Raw genomic sequence first — 13851 nt, 5'->3', positions numbered from 1 at the left:
ATGTACGCAATCCATGTTGTATTTCAGTTCATGGATTAAAATCTTGGGGATAATGTTGGTATTTATTATTATTATACACAAAGAACTCAAAATAAAAAACAGATTAGAAAAATCGTGAACTAAAAAATGTGGAAACTTCTCTACTCAAATTCAAGCTAATCACTCTCACAAAACAAATGCAAAACATCATCTGATACAGTCATCAAAAGTTAAGGTAGCATAACTCCAAAACATTACATGGAATCTGTGTGGGTATGTTTGCGCTTTAGTTTGACAACGTAATCATCAAGATATGTATGATGTTTATGGTCACAACTACTCTGGCACTGGTGGGTTAACAGGGGCCACGTGGGATTGATTCATTATCTCACTATTAGTACCAAGCCAGATAGTATTTTCAGCTACCTGTTCTTTAACAGCAATGAAAGTAGAGAACCCAGATTGGCCCTTCTTATGATGGCCAAACTGTCCAACTCGGACCAAATCATCAGCAGATAATTAAATATCGCATGACCATGCAACAAAGTACTGGGAGACACACCGGTAGTGCAAAACACAATAGACATGCAGAAAATTCATCACAACCTTATTCCAATTTTTTCCTTCATTAACAACATCTTCTATGGTCTGTTTTAAAGATTTGTTGACTTTCTAATAGTAATTTGTGATGGTGAATAACTTCTCCATTTCATCCAGGGGTGTATGCTGAGCTTTTTTAATGTTTCATTCCACAACTGCAAGATGTTCTCAAACTCGTCAGAAATAAAATTCAGCAGATTGTCGCTGGCAGGAAACTCGGTGTAACCCTTTCTAGGGCGGAGCTTATCCAGACAAGCCCACAATGTTTCTAGAGATTATGCTAAATGAAAAGGCCACTTTAAGCTATCTCCTGCGATAGGCCACCAGAATTACTGCATATCTTTCATCTCAAGAAGCTAAAACCAAAGGACCAACATAATCAATAGCAACTTTTTCCCATACTCTCTCCGGAAGTTTAACGGGATGCAAAAGAACATTGCATGTGAGGCAAGACTTGGGAGCATTGCATGTGAGGCAAGACTTAGGAGCATTGCATGTGAGGCAATACTTAGGAACATTGCACATGAGGCAAGACTTGGAATACATCTTGCAACTGAGTTACCTGCTCAACACATTTATCCATCGATTTTCACCAGTACGTAGATCTGGTATACCTCTTATACTTAGTGATACCTTGGTGAGCCTCATGCTCCTTTTCAATAACCTGAGACTGCATAGATTCAGGCACTACCACTTTGTCATCATGAAGAACTAAAGTGTCTTTAGTAGCAAACTTATCCTTGATATTGTAATAGGGTTTATTAAGATTTTTTTACAAACTTCCAGCCATTTGAAATGGCCTGGTGAAGATCCTTGGTTATCTTGTCAGATTTGCACTCTGCAGTACATTTTCAAGGTCAGGAGCTGTTGTCACCAGCGCCACAATGTCTTCTTCATCATCATCCAACGATGCTGTTTTATTTGGAGTTGGTAGTCTAGATATCATATCAACAGGTATATTGAAACTCCCCTTGACATGTTTTATATTGAAATTGTATACTCAGAGCCTGGAGCGTCGCTCTATGGCCAACTGTTTTGTGAGAATGTGTCCATTCAAAGATGTGAGTGGGTTTTGATCAGTTTCCAGCAAGAACTTTTTACCTCAAATATAAGTATACCACCACTCAATTGCTCCAACACAAGCCAGTGCTTCAAGTTCTTGCAAAGTAATTGGTTTCAGTCAGACAATAATTTGGACGCAGATGCAACAATACTGCTCACTTCCATTTTTTTAATTTGGTTCAATACCCTTCCTAAACCCAACATCACTTGCATTGGTTGAAACAATAGTTTATAAAGCACTATCTATCGGAACAAAAGCTTGCTACAAGCCAATGCCTGTGTGATTTAATTCACATCATTCACAACTTGTTGTGAATAGGTAAGATCTTTGATTTCCTACTGTAGCAAAAATCTTAGGTTCACAGTTTTAGAAGACGGGTCAGGAATAAATCTTGCATAGTATTGCGCAATATCCAAAACTTTTTGCAGATCACCTTTACATATATCTCAGTGTATGTTTTTTAGTTGGTCAAATCGGTGTCCCAGTATAGCGATTAAAATATAGCAATCTAGTAACTGCATGATACTGGATTTGATCTCAGAATCTCCAGATATAAAGATGGCAAGCTTAACCATTAGACTGTAGTACCTAAGTGATCAATGATCATTATTAATTACATCGGTTAAAATACTCAGGCTTAACGTGCTTGGAGTTATTAACTAGCACGGTTGATTTTAGCGGACCGATTATTAAGCTGTAATCTTTTTTGCAATTCCACTATCTTACGAGGAAAGTTACTCACATTTATTGCTTAATTATTTTATTACCTGCGCAACGTCGGGCATACAGCAAGTATTCATATAAACAACAGAAACAACGTTTATGACACATACACACTGACTTTGTCATCAAGGGGAGTTATATACGCACCAATAATTCTTAACCCAAGGAACTTGACACTTGATTGTTTCAGCTTGTATTTAGTGTAGGTTCAACGTCAAGCCAACTTCATCATGTTTGATGTTCACTCTTTTCAAGTTCTCGTTGTGGGCTTGGACATAGTTTCTAAATACACATATGTCATCTAGATACCACACACAAATGTCATGGTAACTATCCAAAACTTTTGCTATCAGTTTGCAAAAAAAAACTTTGGACCGAGGCAAGCCCACAAGGGGTTTCATATCACCGAAAAAGGCCTTCAGAATTAATGAACTCAGTCAAGTCTTTTAACAGATTTCTATAACATGGTCTAGCTAAGCATACTCTCATAAATATGTGTCTCTATAACATAGTCTAGTTATGTTAGAGAGACACCTTTTATCTTATGATATGTGTTTATTAGTAGCTAATTTTGTAAACTTTGTTACTAGTTACTACAGTCTCCAGTCATTGAAAAAGCTGAAAAAGCTCAACCTCAGTAGCAACTCATTTACCAATGGCCTTCCAGAAGTGCTTGGTGGGCTTCGTGCTCTTGAGGATCTGGACTTACACTCTTGCAAACTGACCCAGCTGCCCGTCAGGTACTTAATATCACCTTAATACATTTGATCTGCTAGAGTATCAATCATTTACAAGTTGTTCAAGTGTGTAGATTCATGTTTCCCTCATTAACTTTGTTATCTTTCCTATTCAAATTTTATGTAAACCTACATGTATTACTCTCTGTCTTAGATTGCTCTATGTGGGTGACAACTTCTGAGCAGCTTCGGTATATATAAACTTTCCTCAAAAAGTACATTCTTTATGTTTTAGACTTCGTGGTCTTCGGGAGTTGCGCAAGTTAGATATTTCGGAAAACAACTTTGAGGAGCTTCCATCTTTTCTCTATGAATTTGAGAATTTAGAAGAGCTAAATATATCTTGCAATCTCAGTCTTAAAAGCATAGAGAAAAGCATTCGGCAGTCAAAGAGTCTAAGACGAGTCGATTGCCATGCAAACACTGCTATGCTTCATCCTCCATATTCTGTATGTAAGCAAGGCTTGTCAGCAATATCTGAATTCTTTTATGACCTGGAGTTTGGAGCCAGCCAAGAGCTTGCAATCGTTTCAGTGGCTGTTGTTGGTAATTCCCTTTCTGGAAAGACCAGCTTGTTGCGAAGTCTTCAAAAAGGTCGACGCCATTTGACCTTTCGTGAGGAGAGCTCTCCGCAGGATGAGACCACAAGGGTCTTTGAAGTAGAAGATTTACCTCTACGCGCAACAAGAATAAAGATGATCGATTATGGTGGACATGAGATTTACCATATAGCGTATCACATACTCATCAAAGATAGATGCATCCCACTTGTTGTTGTTAATCTCTCCGAGTTTGTCAACTTGTCAGTGTCAAAGGGACCCAGAGAAGCTTGTAGGAGGGTTTTCTTTGATTGGGTGTCCCATCTCTATCTCGCTTGCCCAAAATTAGGTCCACCAATTCTTTCTCTGACCCACACTGATGAACTGCTTTCTGGTGAGCAAGTGCAACAGGCTAGAGAGAGTCTTTTAACAGTTGCAGAGGAACTCAGAAAGGAGATACTAAAAGAGGAAGAAAAGGATCTTGAACAGTTTCCAGACAAAGCTGTGAGATGGTTCCAAAACATTGAACACTTGGCCAACACAGAATTGCCAATCGTATGCCATGAAGATATTTTTGAGTTCAACAATGACTGTAGTATCACATCTAACATCGCGCTGCTGAAAAAGAATTTGGAGAATCGATGCAATGAGTTCGTACTTGAACTTCCACGTTTGTGGGAGCTCACTGAAGACTACTTGGAGTTGCAATGGCAACAACCATTCATCGCTCTCTCTGACGTGGAAGCAAAGTTTACTGCAGTCAATCCTACTACCATTTTGCGGTACATGCACAATTCCGGCAAAATATTATGGTTAGAGAATGTGCCAGAGCTTTCAGGTTACATTTTTCATCAGTTTGCTCCAATTAGGCAGGCCATAAACCTACTGTTTCATCATTCTTCTGAAGAGCAATGGAAAAAGAGTCTTTCATTATTTGAACCATTTCTCCACAACGGGCAACCCATTAAAAGACATGAGTACGCGACATTTCTGCAGGCCTTTTTATCTTCGGGAGTTCTTGATGAAGCTCTCCTGGTTAGACTTCTGAAGGATTCAGCTTTGCCGTATGATGTTGCAGTCAAACTTTTGCGCTGCTTGTTCATTCTGCATGGTCCTGTGGAACAGAATCATCGCCAGGTTTTTCTCGTGCCCTGTCTGTCTAGCACTTTCATGGATGATTCATGGAAGACCGATGGTCAGCTGCAACTGCGGATGGAGATGCTGATTCGAGGATTATCATTGCCCAAGTACGTATTTCAACTCATGTCTGTAGCCATGCTAAAAGAATCATTCATTTTATCAGAGAAAATCCATTTTACAAAAAATGGAACAACAATCCGACAGAAGCTTGGCGCCACTCACTTGGTTCACGACTGCAATGCTGGGAGAGTCACACTGCAAGTTTCGACATCTGTAGAGTTTCTTGGAAACTCGTGGAAGCATCTGCTATCATCTGCTAGCACAATTTGCAAACTTCTTTTTGATGTCTGGAAAGTTTGTCGCATAGATGCTCGTATTTACTGCGCATGCTGTCTGTTCCGAAATGAACCTAACCCGGCCCATGAAGACAACCCTGACTGGTTTCGCTTTATGCTCCAAACCAAGGATGCTGAGGTTTCAAAAGTCTCTACATACTCTGGATTGGATCGAGTGTTTTGTCACCGGTGTGCTGCTACAAACACAGATTTGCTCCAGGATGGTGTTCACACCCCTTTCCGATTTCCCTGTAAGTCAACCGCTCATCTTGTAGACAACTCTTAAATATTTGTAGGCTTTAGTTAATTTTCAGCTCAACTTTGTTTTTTTGTTATGGTAGACTTTATATAGACCAAGGAGTGCTATAATACAGTTTGTCCTCACCATACACTTTTAATCCTTACCAGGGTTGACATCATAAGGCAAAAATGTAGTATAGAGGAATATAGAAACCCATAGTAATTATATAATGCAAACATCTCCTGGTAAAAATCATCAAAATTTTATATAAGTACTGTACATATTAAAAATTAGTAACAAAATAGTATGTTAACCAAGTAGTAACTATAGTTACCTACAGTAACTTCAGTGTATTTAGTAGTTATGTTCTGCAATAAAATATAGCATTACAATGTAATATGTGCAGTACATACTGTAGGGAGTTTTTACCTTTGAGACAGACGTATAACATAAACTTTTAATTTAACTTAAATGAATTTAGCTTACTAAACACACACTTGAAGCTAAGTTTTAATATGTATTTTTAACTATTTTACTGTACTTCGACTTATTCATCGCTAAAACTTTATCGCCTATCGATCTCCAGCTCCTTTTCACTATAACTTCTAGCCAACCGCATTAAAACCTTTTTTAACCTAATCTGACAAAACAGCCCAAGTGATGCTGTTCCCGTAATGAAGTCGATTTTTGTTAGCAGAAAGTAGGGAAAGTTGTCTAACTCCTGACCATATGTTCAATGAGACCGTAACTCCAACTTTGCTACTAGTTGCAAACGGAAAATATTACATTCCACTTTTCACACAAGGAATGCCGAACTGAGAGAAATCGGTATCTCTTTCAAACATTGTGAGAAGGTTTTCAGCGAACAGCATATCGGCATTTTTATCATTTCGATGTAATAAGCACACTGACAGCCAAATTTGAATATCAAGTGAAATTTTTGTTAAATTTGTATGACAAAGTAGGATTCGTATGGCGAGGATCAAAAACCTTTGTGTTCCATTTCTAAAGGCAAAAACATCGCATAACAGGAACATCGTAACTCGAGGGCACACTGTATATTTCAATGAATAGCCCTCTTGTTCTTTCACTCGCATGATTTTCATCTTGTAAGCCTTTCATTTGTAAATTTGTGGATTTGTTGGTATATTATTATGTCGCTCCTTTTAATAAATCTTTTTTGTTTAACACATTCATGCCGTATCTGCTCATAGCTTTCTCATAGGCAATTATGTAACCATAATATTTGTGGTTACAGGTTACAACTTGACAGATGCTGAAATTCAATCTCTCGATGAGTTTCTCTGCATACTGCAGCCTAGTTCCCCAGCAGTAACAAAAGGTACGGCAAATTTTAAAGAAAATGAACTGTTTGGAATACTTTTGTGGTTAATGAAGTGGTCCAATTAGTCTGAGTCAAATTTTTTCAGTCTCTAATACTGTTTGGGGAAGGAATTATATAAATATGAATAAATTATATACATGTAAATATAAACAAGTTTGTTATTAATTTTTGTTGGCTTATTGTCACAGCTGAGCAAGACAAAGGTACTAGTTACCCTTCAAGAGAGGATGTTGAAAGTGATGTCTCAGATGTTGAAACCGAGGGATACTGTGATGAGACCAAAAGTGACAAAGTGTTGCAACTGAAGCTGGAGCTGGTTAGAAAGCCGAAGGTGAAGAAACTGTATCGGAATGTGGAAAAGGTGCGTAAAAGACCAGCTGTTAGCTCCCATGTTAGCCAAGGTGGTCTCTCTTGCTTCATCGGCCTGAACTGATTAGATGTACTATAAGATTAGCATTATCACCAGTACGTGTTGTTTATTAGAATGCAGACAAACACTTCACGATAATAGGCCTACCATCTTTATTTTCTTTCTCTATATTTTAATTGTCTTTTTTCATCTTATATTTTCTTAGCTCACTATCGTTATCAAATACTTAATAAAGATAACACTATAAATAGAAACAAAACATTAAACGGTATACATATAAAATAGTATATATATATTATATGAATATATATATGCAAACAGGTGCACGTAACCACAAGGCTAAGCCGATCTTATCATTTCCAATGCTCTTACCATATACTATATTTCCTTTTTAGCCATTGCACACATCAAATGTGCACTTTTTACTACACGGTGCGCCCTGGAGTTACGATGACCCTGTTTTACAACTTTTTTATTTTACGATGTGGAGCACGCTGTTTTTACTTTCTCGCCATACGATATCAACAAAAATTTATCTCGAGATTCAAACTTGTCAGTCTGTGTGCTGAATATGTTGGAATAACAAAGATGCCGATGCGCTATTTACCGATCTCTCTCCCACAACACGTGAAAGAAATACGATGCTCACTCTCTCTCAGTTCAGCATTCTTAGTTATAGTGAAAACGAAACCGGAAACAGGTGATAAAATTTCAGTTGATGACAATGTTGAAGTTTAGTGCAATACATACTAAAACTTAGCTTTAAGCTTACACTAAAATTACTGTAAGTAATTATAGTTACTAAGGCTAACATATTATTTTGTTACTAATTTTTAATAGTTAACCTTAGTAACTATAGTTACCTACAGTAACTTTAGTGTATTTAGTAGTTATGATCTGCAAAAAATATAGCATTACAATGTACTTTGTGCAGCACATACTGTGGGGAGTTCTTACCTTCGAGACAGACGTATAATATAAACGTTAAATTTAACTTAAATAAATTTAGCTTACTGAACACATACTCAAGTTTTAGTATGTATTTTAGTCAACTTCAACTTTGTCATAGGCTAAAATCGGCTTTGGTTTCATTTTTGCTATAACTTATGACGAATGACGCTGAACTGAGATAGCAAGCATCGTATCTCCTTCAGGCGTTGTGGGAGGGATTTCGACAAATAGCATATCGACATTGTTGTTATTTCATTATAATCAGTTCGTCAACTGCCAAATAGGAATTTTTTCAGAGCTTTCTGTTGATATCGCATGGCAGAAAGAAATCGAAAGAAAATTTGTCTGCCTATGGGTAGGACAGAAAAAATATCGTGTTTCATATACCACAGCGAAAAAAATTCTTATAACAGAGCATCGTGACTTGAGGGCGCACTGTATCAATTAATAAATGAGCGTGTGCAGTCCCAAAACGGGTATACAGTGTATGGTAAGAACGGCTGAGCCTTGTGGTTAGGTGCGCGTTTACAGATTTACGGTTGCAATCTTCATGAGTTCAAATCTATTGCTGAGCACCATTCCTAGATTTTAGTCACTACAGCTGGACAGACAGACAAACTTTAAGAATTATATCTGTATGTATATCTATATTTCTCAAAGTTTGTCGTTTGTAGGATTGGTTGTCTGGTTATAGATCTTAAAATCTTGGAATAAGTAGTCCGTACCGAAGAAGATTCGATCTCGGCTCCTGCCGTTCACCAGTCTGAGGCCTTACCCACTAGACTACAGAAATCGAATTGCTAGCTTGCCAATATAAGTCATTATATGAGAGCAAATACCTAACCGCTTTGCGTACGATGTGGGTCATAGCATAACGTCACGAGAAGCTGTTCGCTCACATTATTAAACTGGCTAATACTGAGCAACTCTCACTACTTCTCATTGTTTATAAGACAAAACATTTTTCTCATGATATGCAATTTGAAAGTTAGACTGACAAATGTTGTTATATGTTAAATACAAATCAATTTTCTGTCCAAAGACTTTTCCATTACCCGGGCAACGCCGGGTGGCACAGCTAGTACATGTATATATAGGCATTGCTGACTGCATATTTTTAGGTATATCAGCTAGCTGACAGAGAGAGAGGAAGAGCCCTCATCATTAATATCATGAATTTCGCAAACAGCAAAGAATCTCGACTTGGGTCAGATGTGGATTACAAGAACCTGAGTAAACTCTTCAAAGATTTGCGATTGACTCTTGTGAAGACTGAGGAGAAGCTGACAGACTTGACTGCCGAGGTATCTGATCAACTCTTTTTCATTTTTAAAATTTGTTTTGATGATGAAATCCCTAAGATTATGTCACATTATACTATTTGATTATATTGTCAGGACATATTCAGGGAGATAAAGGAGGAAACACAAAGAGAGGAACATGAATGCCTCAGCATGTTTGTGCTCGTCATTATGAGTCATGGTCAAACAGGGGACATGATACTGGATTCTAAGGGGCACCCGTTCTCCCTTGCAGACATTAAAAACATGTTGTCCCCTCTCAACTTCCCCTCGATGGCAGGAAAACCTAAGCTCTTGATCATTCAGGCATGTTCTGGAGGTGAGTTTTTTGTCACTAGAATGTGCGTAAAGGAATTAGTTCTCAAACATCATGCTTTTATCAACCAAAGTTGAGTGAAGATAGAAATGCCTTTTGCTTGAGCTTTGCATTTGTACTCAAAGATCAAGTATTGCAAGCCATAAGTTTAGTAAATTTTACTATTACCATCTGTATCCAAAATAATCCCTTAATTCTCCTATGAATAATTGAGGGCAAGTGTTTGTCATTGGTTGCTTCTTGTCCACACCGATGAAACAATCTCTCAACAGAGAAAGCTGATTTGGGAAACCTTGAAGTCCGACCTTCACCATCAAGGATACCAACTCATCTCGCTGAGCCTGCCAACAAAATTCCTGCAAGCTCCAAACCGATTGCTGATGAAAACAGCGGGCTTCCGTCTTTCCAACTATGTCAAGATGTATCCAGATCACAACCTCCCACTCTGAATGTTGATGATTTCCTTGTAATGAAGGCCAGCAGTGAATGTAGGTGAAGCAGTTCTCTTCAGTAGAATCAGTTTGGTGTTTTGTTGCTTCTCTCATCTCTCATAGTACATGTCCGCTGTTTTTCACTTGAGTGGTTGTTGCATGAATAGCGTAGCAGTGTATATGCAACACTTTTTAGAACAGTTCAGTTAAAAAGATATAAAGTTTCGTCTTGTGCTTTGACCTTTATACAGCCTTGAAGATCATGTGACTAGTAAAACGCTCGCCTAGGATTCTCTGAGGCTCTTTTGTTTCATCGATGAGCATCATCATTTATCACTCAAGTGAAAAATCGAATCCTTTTGAGAAATCCATCACATATGTTAGAGAATATGAGTCATTCACTTCTAAAATTATGTTTCAAATGTAACAAAATAATGATGATTTATTTTATAGGTCTGTCATTCAAGTCCAATATTACTGTTTTTTCTATATTAGTTCTTGCATATTTGTAAAAGGGAACATTGACTTGTTTACATACCACTCTAGTAGAGATTATTTCACAGCGTACACCGCTACGAGGTCAACATCACACGGTTCGTGGTTCATACGGGTGCTAGTTGCAACCCTCTACAGACACTCCTGTCACAGGGATGTTGAAACTCTTTTCAAGATAGTAAGTTCTCCTTATTCTTTTTGCTAGATTTTTTTTGACAATTTAAAAAACACATTGTTGTCGACATTTCAGATTTTTTTTCAGTTAATTTTCACTGTACAAATTTTCTACCCCTACTCATATATCTAAGCTATTGGGCTTTGATCCATTTCCTGAAGTACATGTATGTGTATGAGCTTTATCTCAAGCTATGCTCACAAGTTGCATGAGATATATATAGATGTGTGTGTGTGCGTGCGTGTGTGCCAGTGTGTGTGTGTGCCAGTGCGTGTGCCAGTGTGTGTGTGTGCCAGTGTGTGTGCGTGTGCCAGTGTGTGTGTGTGTGTGTGTGCGTGTGCCAGTGTGTGTGCGTGTGCCAGTGTGTGTGCGTGTGCCAGTGTGTGTGCGTGTGCTAGTGTGTGCGTGTGCCAGTGTGTGTGCGTGTGCCGGTGTGTGTGTGTGTGTGTGTGCGTGTGCCAGTGTGTGTGCGTGTGCCAGTGTGCGTGCGTGTGTGCATGACATTAGAATATATGTATCCAGTGCCGAAAAACAATGTCAAAAACCATTGACATTAATCTTAATTTAAGCCATTGTATTTTAATACATGTATATGCATTAATTTTATTTAATATATGTATCTATTTTGATATATTTTAATATACATGTATGTGGGTAAAGGGCTCGACTGAGTTCCTCTACTCGCTTCACAAGGAAACAAACCATTCGAGGGCAAGGCAATAAGTGTATATATTTCCTAAATGTATGATAATTGAGTGAAGGTTGCGCATGCAATTAACTGCGTAGAATGAGACTTTCAGGTACTCTGATCTTTGTCGCTTCGGCTGCACCTTATACATTGTTCGCTCCTCGCTTGGCTCCGCCCCTCGGTAGCATTTGTCGACTCGGCTGCTGATCTTTGGTCGACCAGAAGTATCACCGATGGCTGTGTCGTCTGCTGAGTCAAGGTTTGGCCCGGTCATGGCACCAGTAGCCTTGGTGTCAGTTCTTCTCTGGCATCTGGCCCTGGCATCTGGCCCTGGCCTTGGCGACGTTCACGCTCATATATTATTTTAATATATGCATTTATTTTAATATGTGCATTTATTTTAATATGTGCATTTATTTTAATATATGCCTTTTTTTAATATGTACATTTATTTTAATATGTGCGTTTATTTTAATATGTGCATTTATTTTAATACATGCATTTATTTTAATATGTGCATTTATTTTAATATGTGCACTTATTTTAATACATGCATTTATTTTAATATGTGCATTTATTTTATTCATCATATGCATTTACTTTATTTAATATATGTGTTTATTTTAATTTGCGTACTTCTTTTAATATATACATTTATTTTGCTTCACGCTTGCATAGTGTTTGTTAGGTATGTTTTTATCATTTCAAAAATATGAGCTACTGTACACAAGATATCATGTATGCTTATCATGTATTATGCTTGCGAAGGGCATGATACATATGCTAACATTGTCAAGTGTGTCAGATACAGTAATCATGCGTTCATTTCATAATATATCAGAGGTAGAGGCATTCTTGTATAGCTAGAAGCTAGGAGTAGTTTGGTGTCCACAATTCTTTTCATCTACATATCAAGCAAGCAAACTGTAAACATTCACATGTCAGATCTTGAAAATATCAGTTGTCGTTATTGTCATATTATAGTAATATTAGATATAGTGACATCTCTCCAAATATCACTTTCAGATTCAGGATCGTGTTCGCAAACTCAGCCTCAGGCGAAGGGAGCATGGTACAGGTGGAAATGTTCCAACAGCCGATTGTACCTTCACAAACATGAGAAAGTTGTACTTCTTTCCCAAGTTTCCAAGTCGCTGATGTTCACAGAGCTGACACTGGATTGCTGGTCCACTAGCCAGCATGAAGCCCTCGAGAAACTCCAATGAAAGGATTGCAAGGAGACAGTTTATAGCAGTTTTTCATGGGCTTCTAATCTTACATTTAATCCTATAGACCTAGATTATAGGCAACTTATAAACTTCATAGATTACAGACATCTTATAGGTTTAGAGTTTTAGCACCTTATAGACTTAGATTACATCTTATAGACTTAGGTTATAGGCATCTTGTAGACTTAGAGTATTGACATCTTGTAGACTTAGATTACATCTTATAGACTTATATTAGAGGCATCTTATAGACTCAAGCCCATCCCAGCTATCTGCAGGCTACAGCATGGCACTTATATCTGCGACATCTGCCATAATTCAACAAGTGTTTGAAAATAGAGTAAACTGGAGAACGCCAAGGAGCTTTTTATGTACATTTTTTGTTGCCACCATACAGACTGCTTATTTCATATGTGTGATGACATCATCTATATAAATATAATCCTACTATTCAACATGATGACATTATCTATATAAATATAACCATACAATTCAACATGATGACATAATCTATAGAAATATAATCCTACTATTCAACATGATGACATCATCTATATAAATATAATCCTACTATTCAACATGATGACATCATCTATAGAAATATAATCCTATTATTCAACATGATGACATTATCTATATAAATATAGCCATACAATTCAACATGATGACATAATCTATAGAAATATAATCCTACTATTCAACATGATGACATCATCTATATAAATATAATCCTACTATTCAACATGATGACATCATCTATAGAAATATAATCCTACTATTCAACATGATGACATCATCTATATAAATATAACCATACAATTCAACATGATGACATAATCTATAGAAATATAATCCTACTACTCAACATGATGACATCATCTATATAAATATAATCCTTTTATTCAATGTACAGACTATTATAATTATTGGTCATGTGAGAAGGTGGATCAGACATAGTCAAATGCCTCATCATCTATTTAGTTACAGGAAGCAATAAGTGTTCTCACAGTCTTTATCTGCTATTTCTCGAAACCAAAGAAATGGATTTTGCAAATATCAAAACAGACCCTGTTGAACTTTACACTACTTTGATACTGTGTAGAGGCATGGAAGGGGAGCTTTGGTTACTGGAGCGCGAACAATTAAATACATTTTACTGCATGTGTCTTAGGTTTTTTACTAAATTAAATTAG

General features: G+C 37.3%; 1 protein-coding gene across 1 annotated transcript in view; it reads left to right on the top strand.

Moving 5' to 3' along the window:
- LOC137405343 (malignant fibrous histiocytoma-amplified sequence 1 homolog) overlaps positions 1–13092 on the top strand; it is a 58148-nt gene extending 45056 nt beyond the window's left edge. The window contains exons 9-17 of the mRNA XM_068091573.1: positions 2956–3105; positions 3338–5367; positions 6616–6699; positions 6891–7063; positions 9145–9327; positions 9421–9643; positions 9913–10128; positions 10635–10744; positions 12456–13092. Of these exons, the coding sequence (XP_067947674.1) occupies positions 2956–3105; positions 3338–5367; positions 6616–6699; positions 6891–7063; positions 9145–9327; positions 9421–9643; positions 9913–10128; positions 10635–10744; positions 12456–12587 (3301 nt within the window). The 3' untranslated portion in view covers positions 12588–13092. The remainder of the gene's footprint in view (positions 1–2955; positions 3106–3337; positions 5368–6615; positions 6700–6890; positions 7064–9144; positions 9328–9420; positions 9644–9912; positions 10129–10634; positions 10745–12455) is intronic.
- Positions 13093–13851: the final 759 nt, after the last annotated feature.

The sequence above is a fragment of the Watersipora subatra genome, chromosome 9 (assembly GCF_963576615.1).
Source record: "Watersipora subatra chromosome 9, tzWatSuba1.1, whole genome shotgun sequence".
In the NCBI taxonomy this organism is placed as follows: domain Eukaryota; kingdom Metazoa; phylum Bryozoa; class Gymnolaemata; order Cheilostomatida; family Watersiporidae; genus Watersipora; species Watersipora subatra.
Note: the sequence above shows the minus strand (reverse complement) of the source record. Positions and strands in the feature narration are given on the sequence as shown.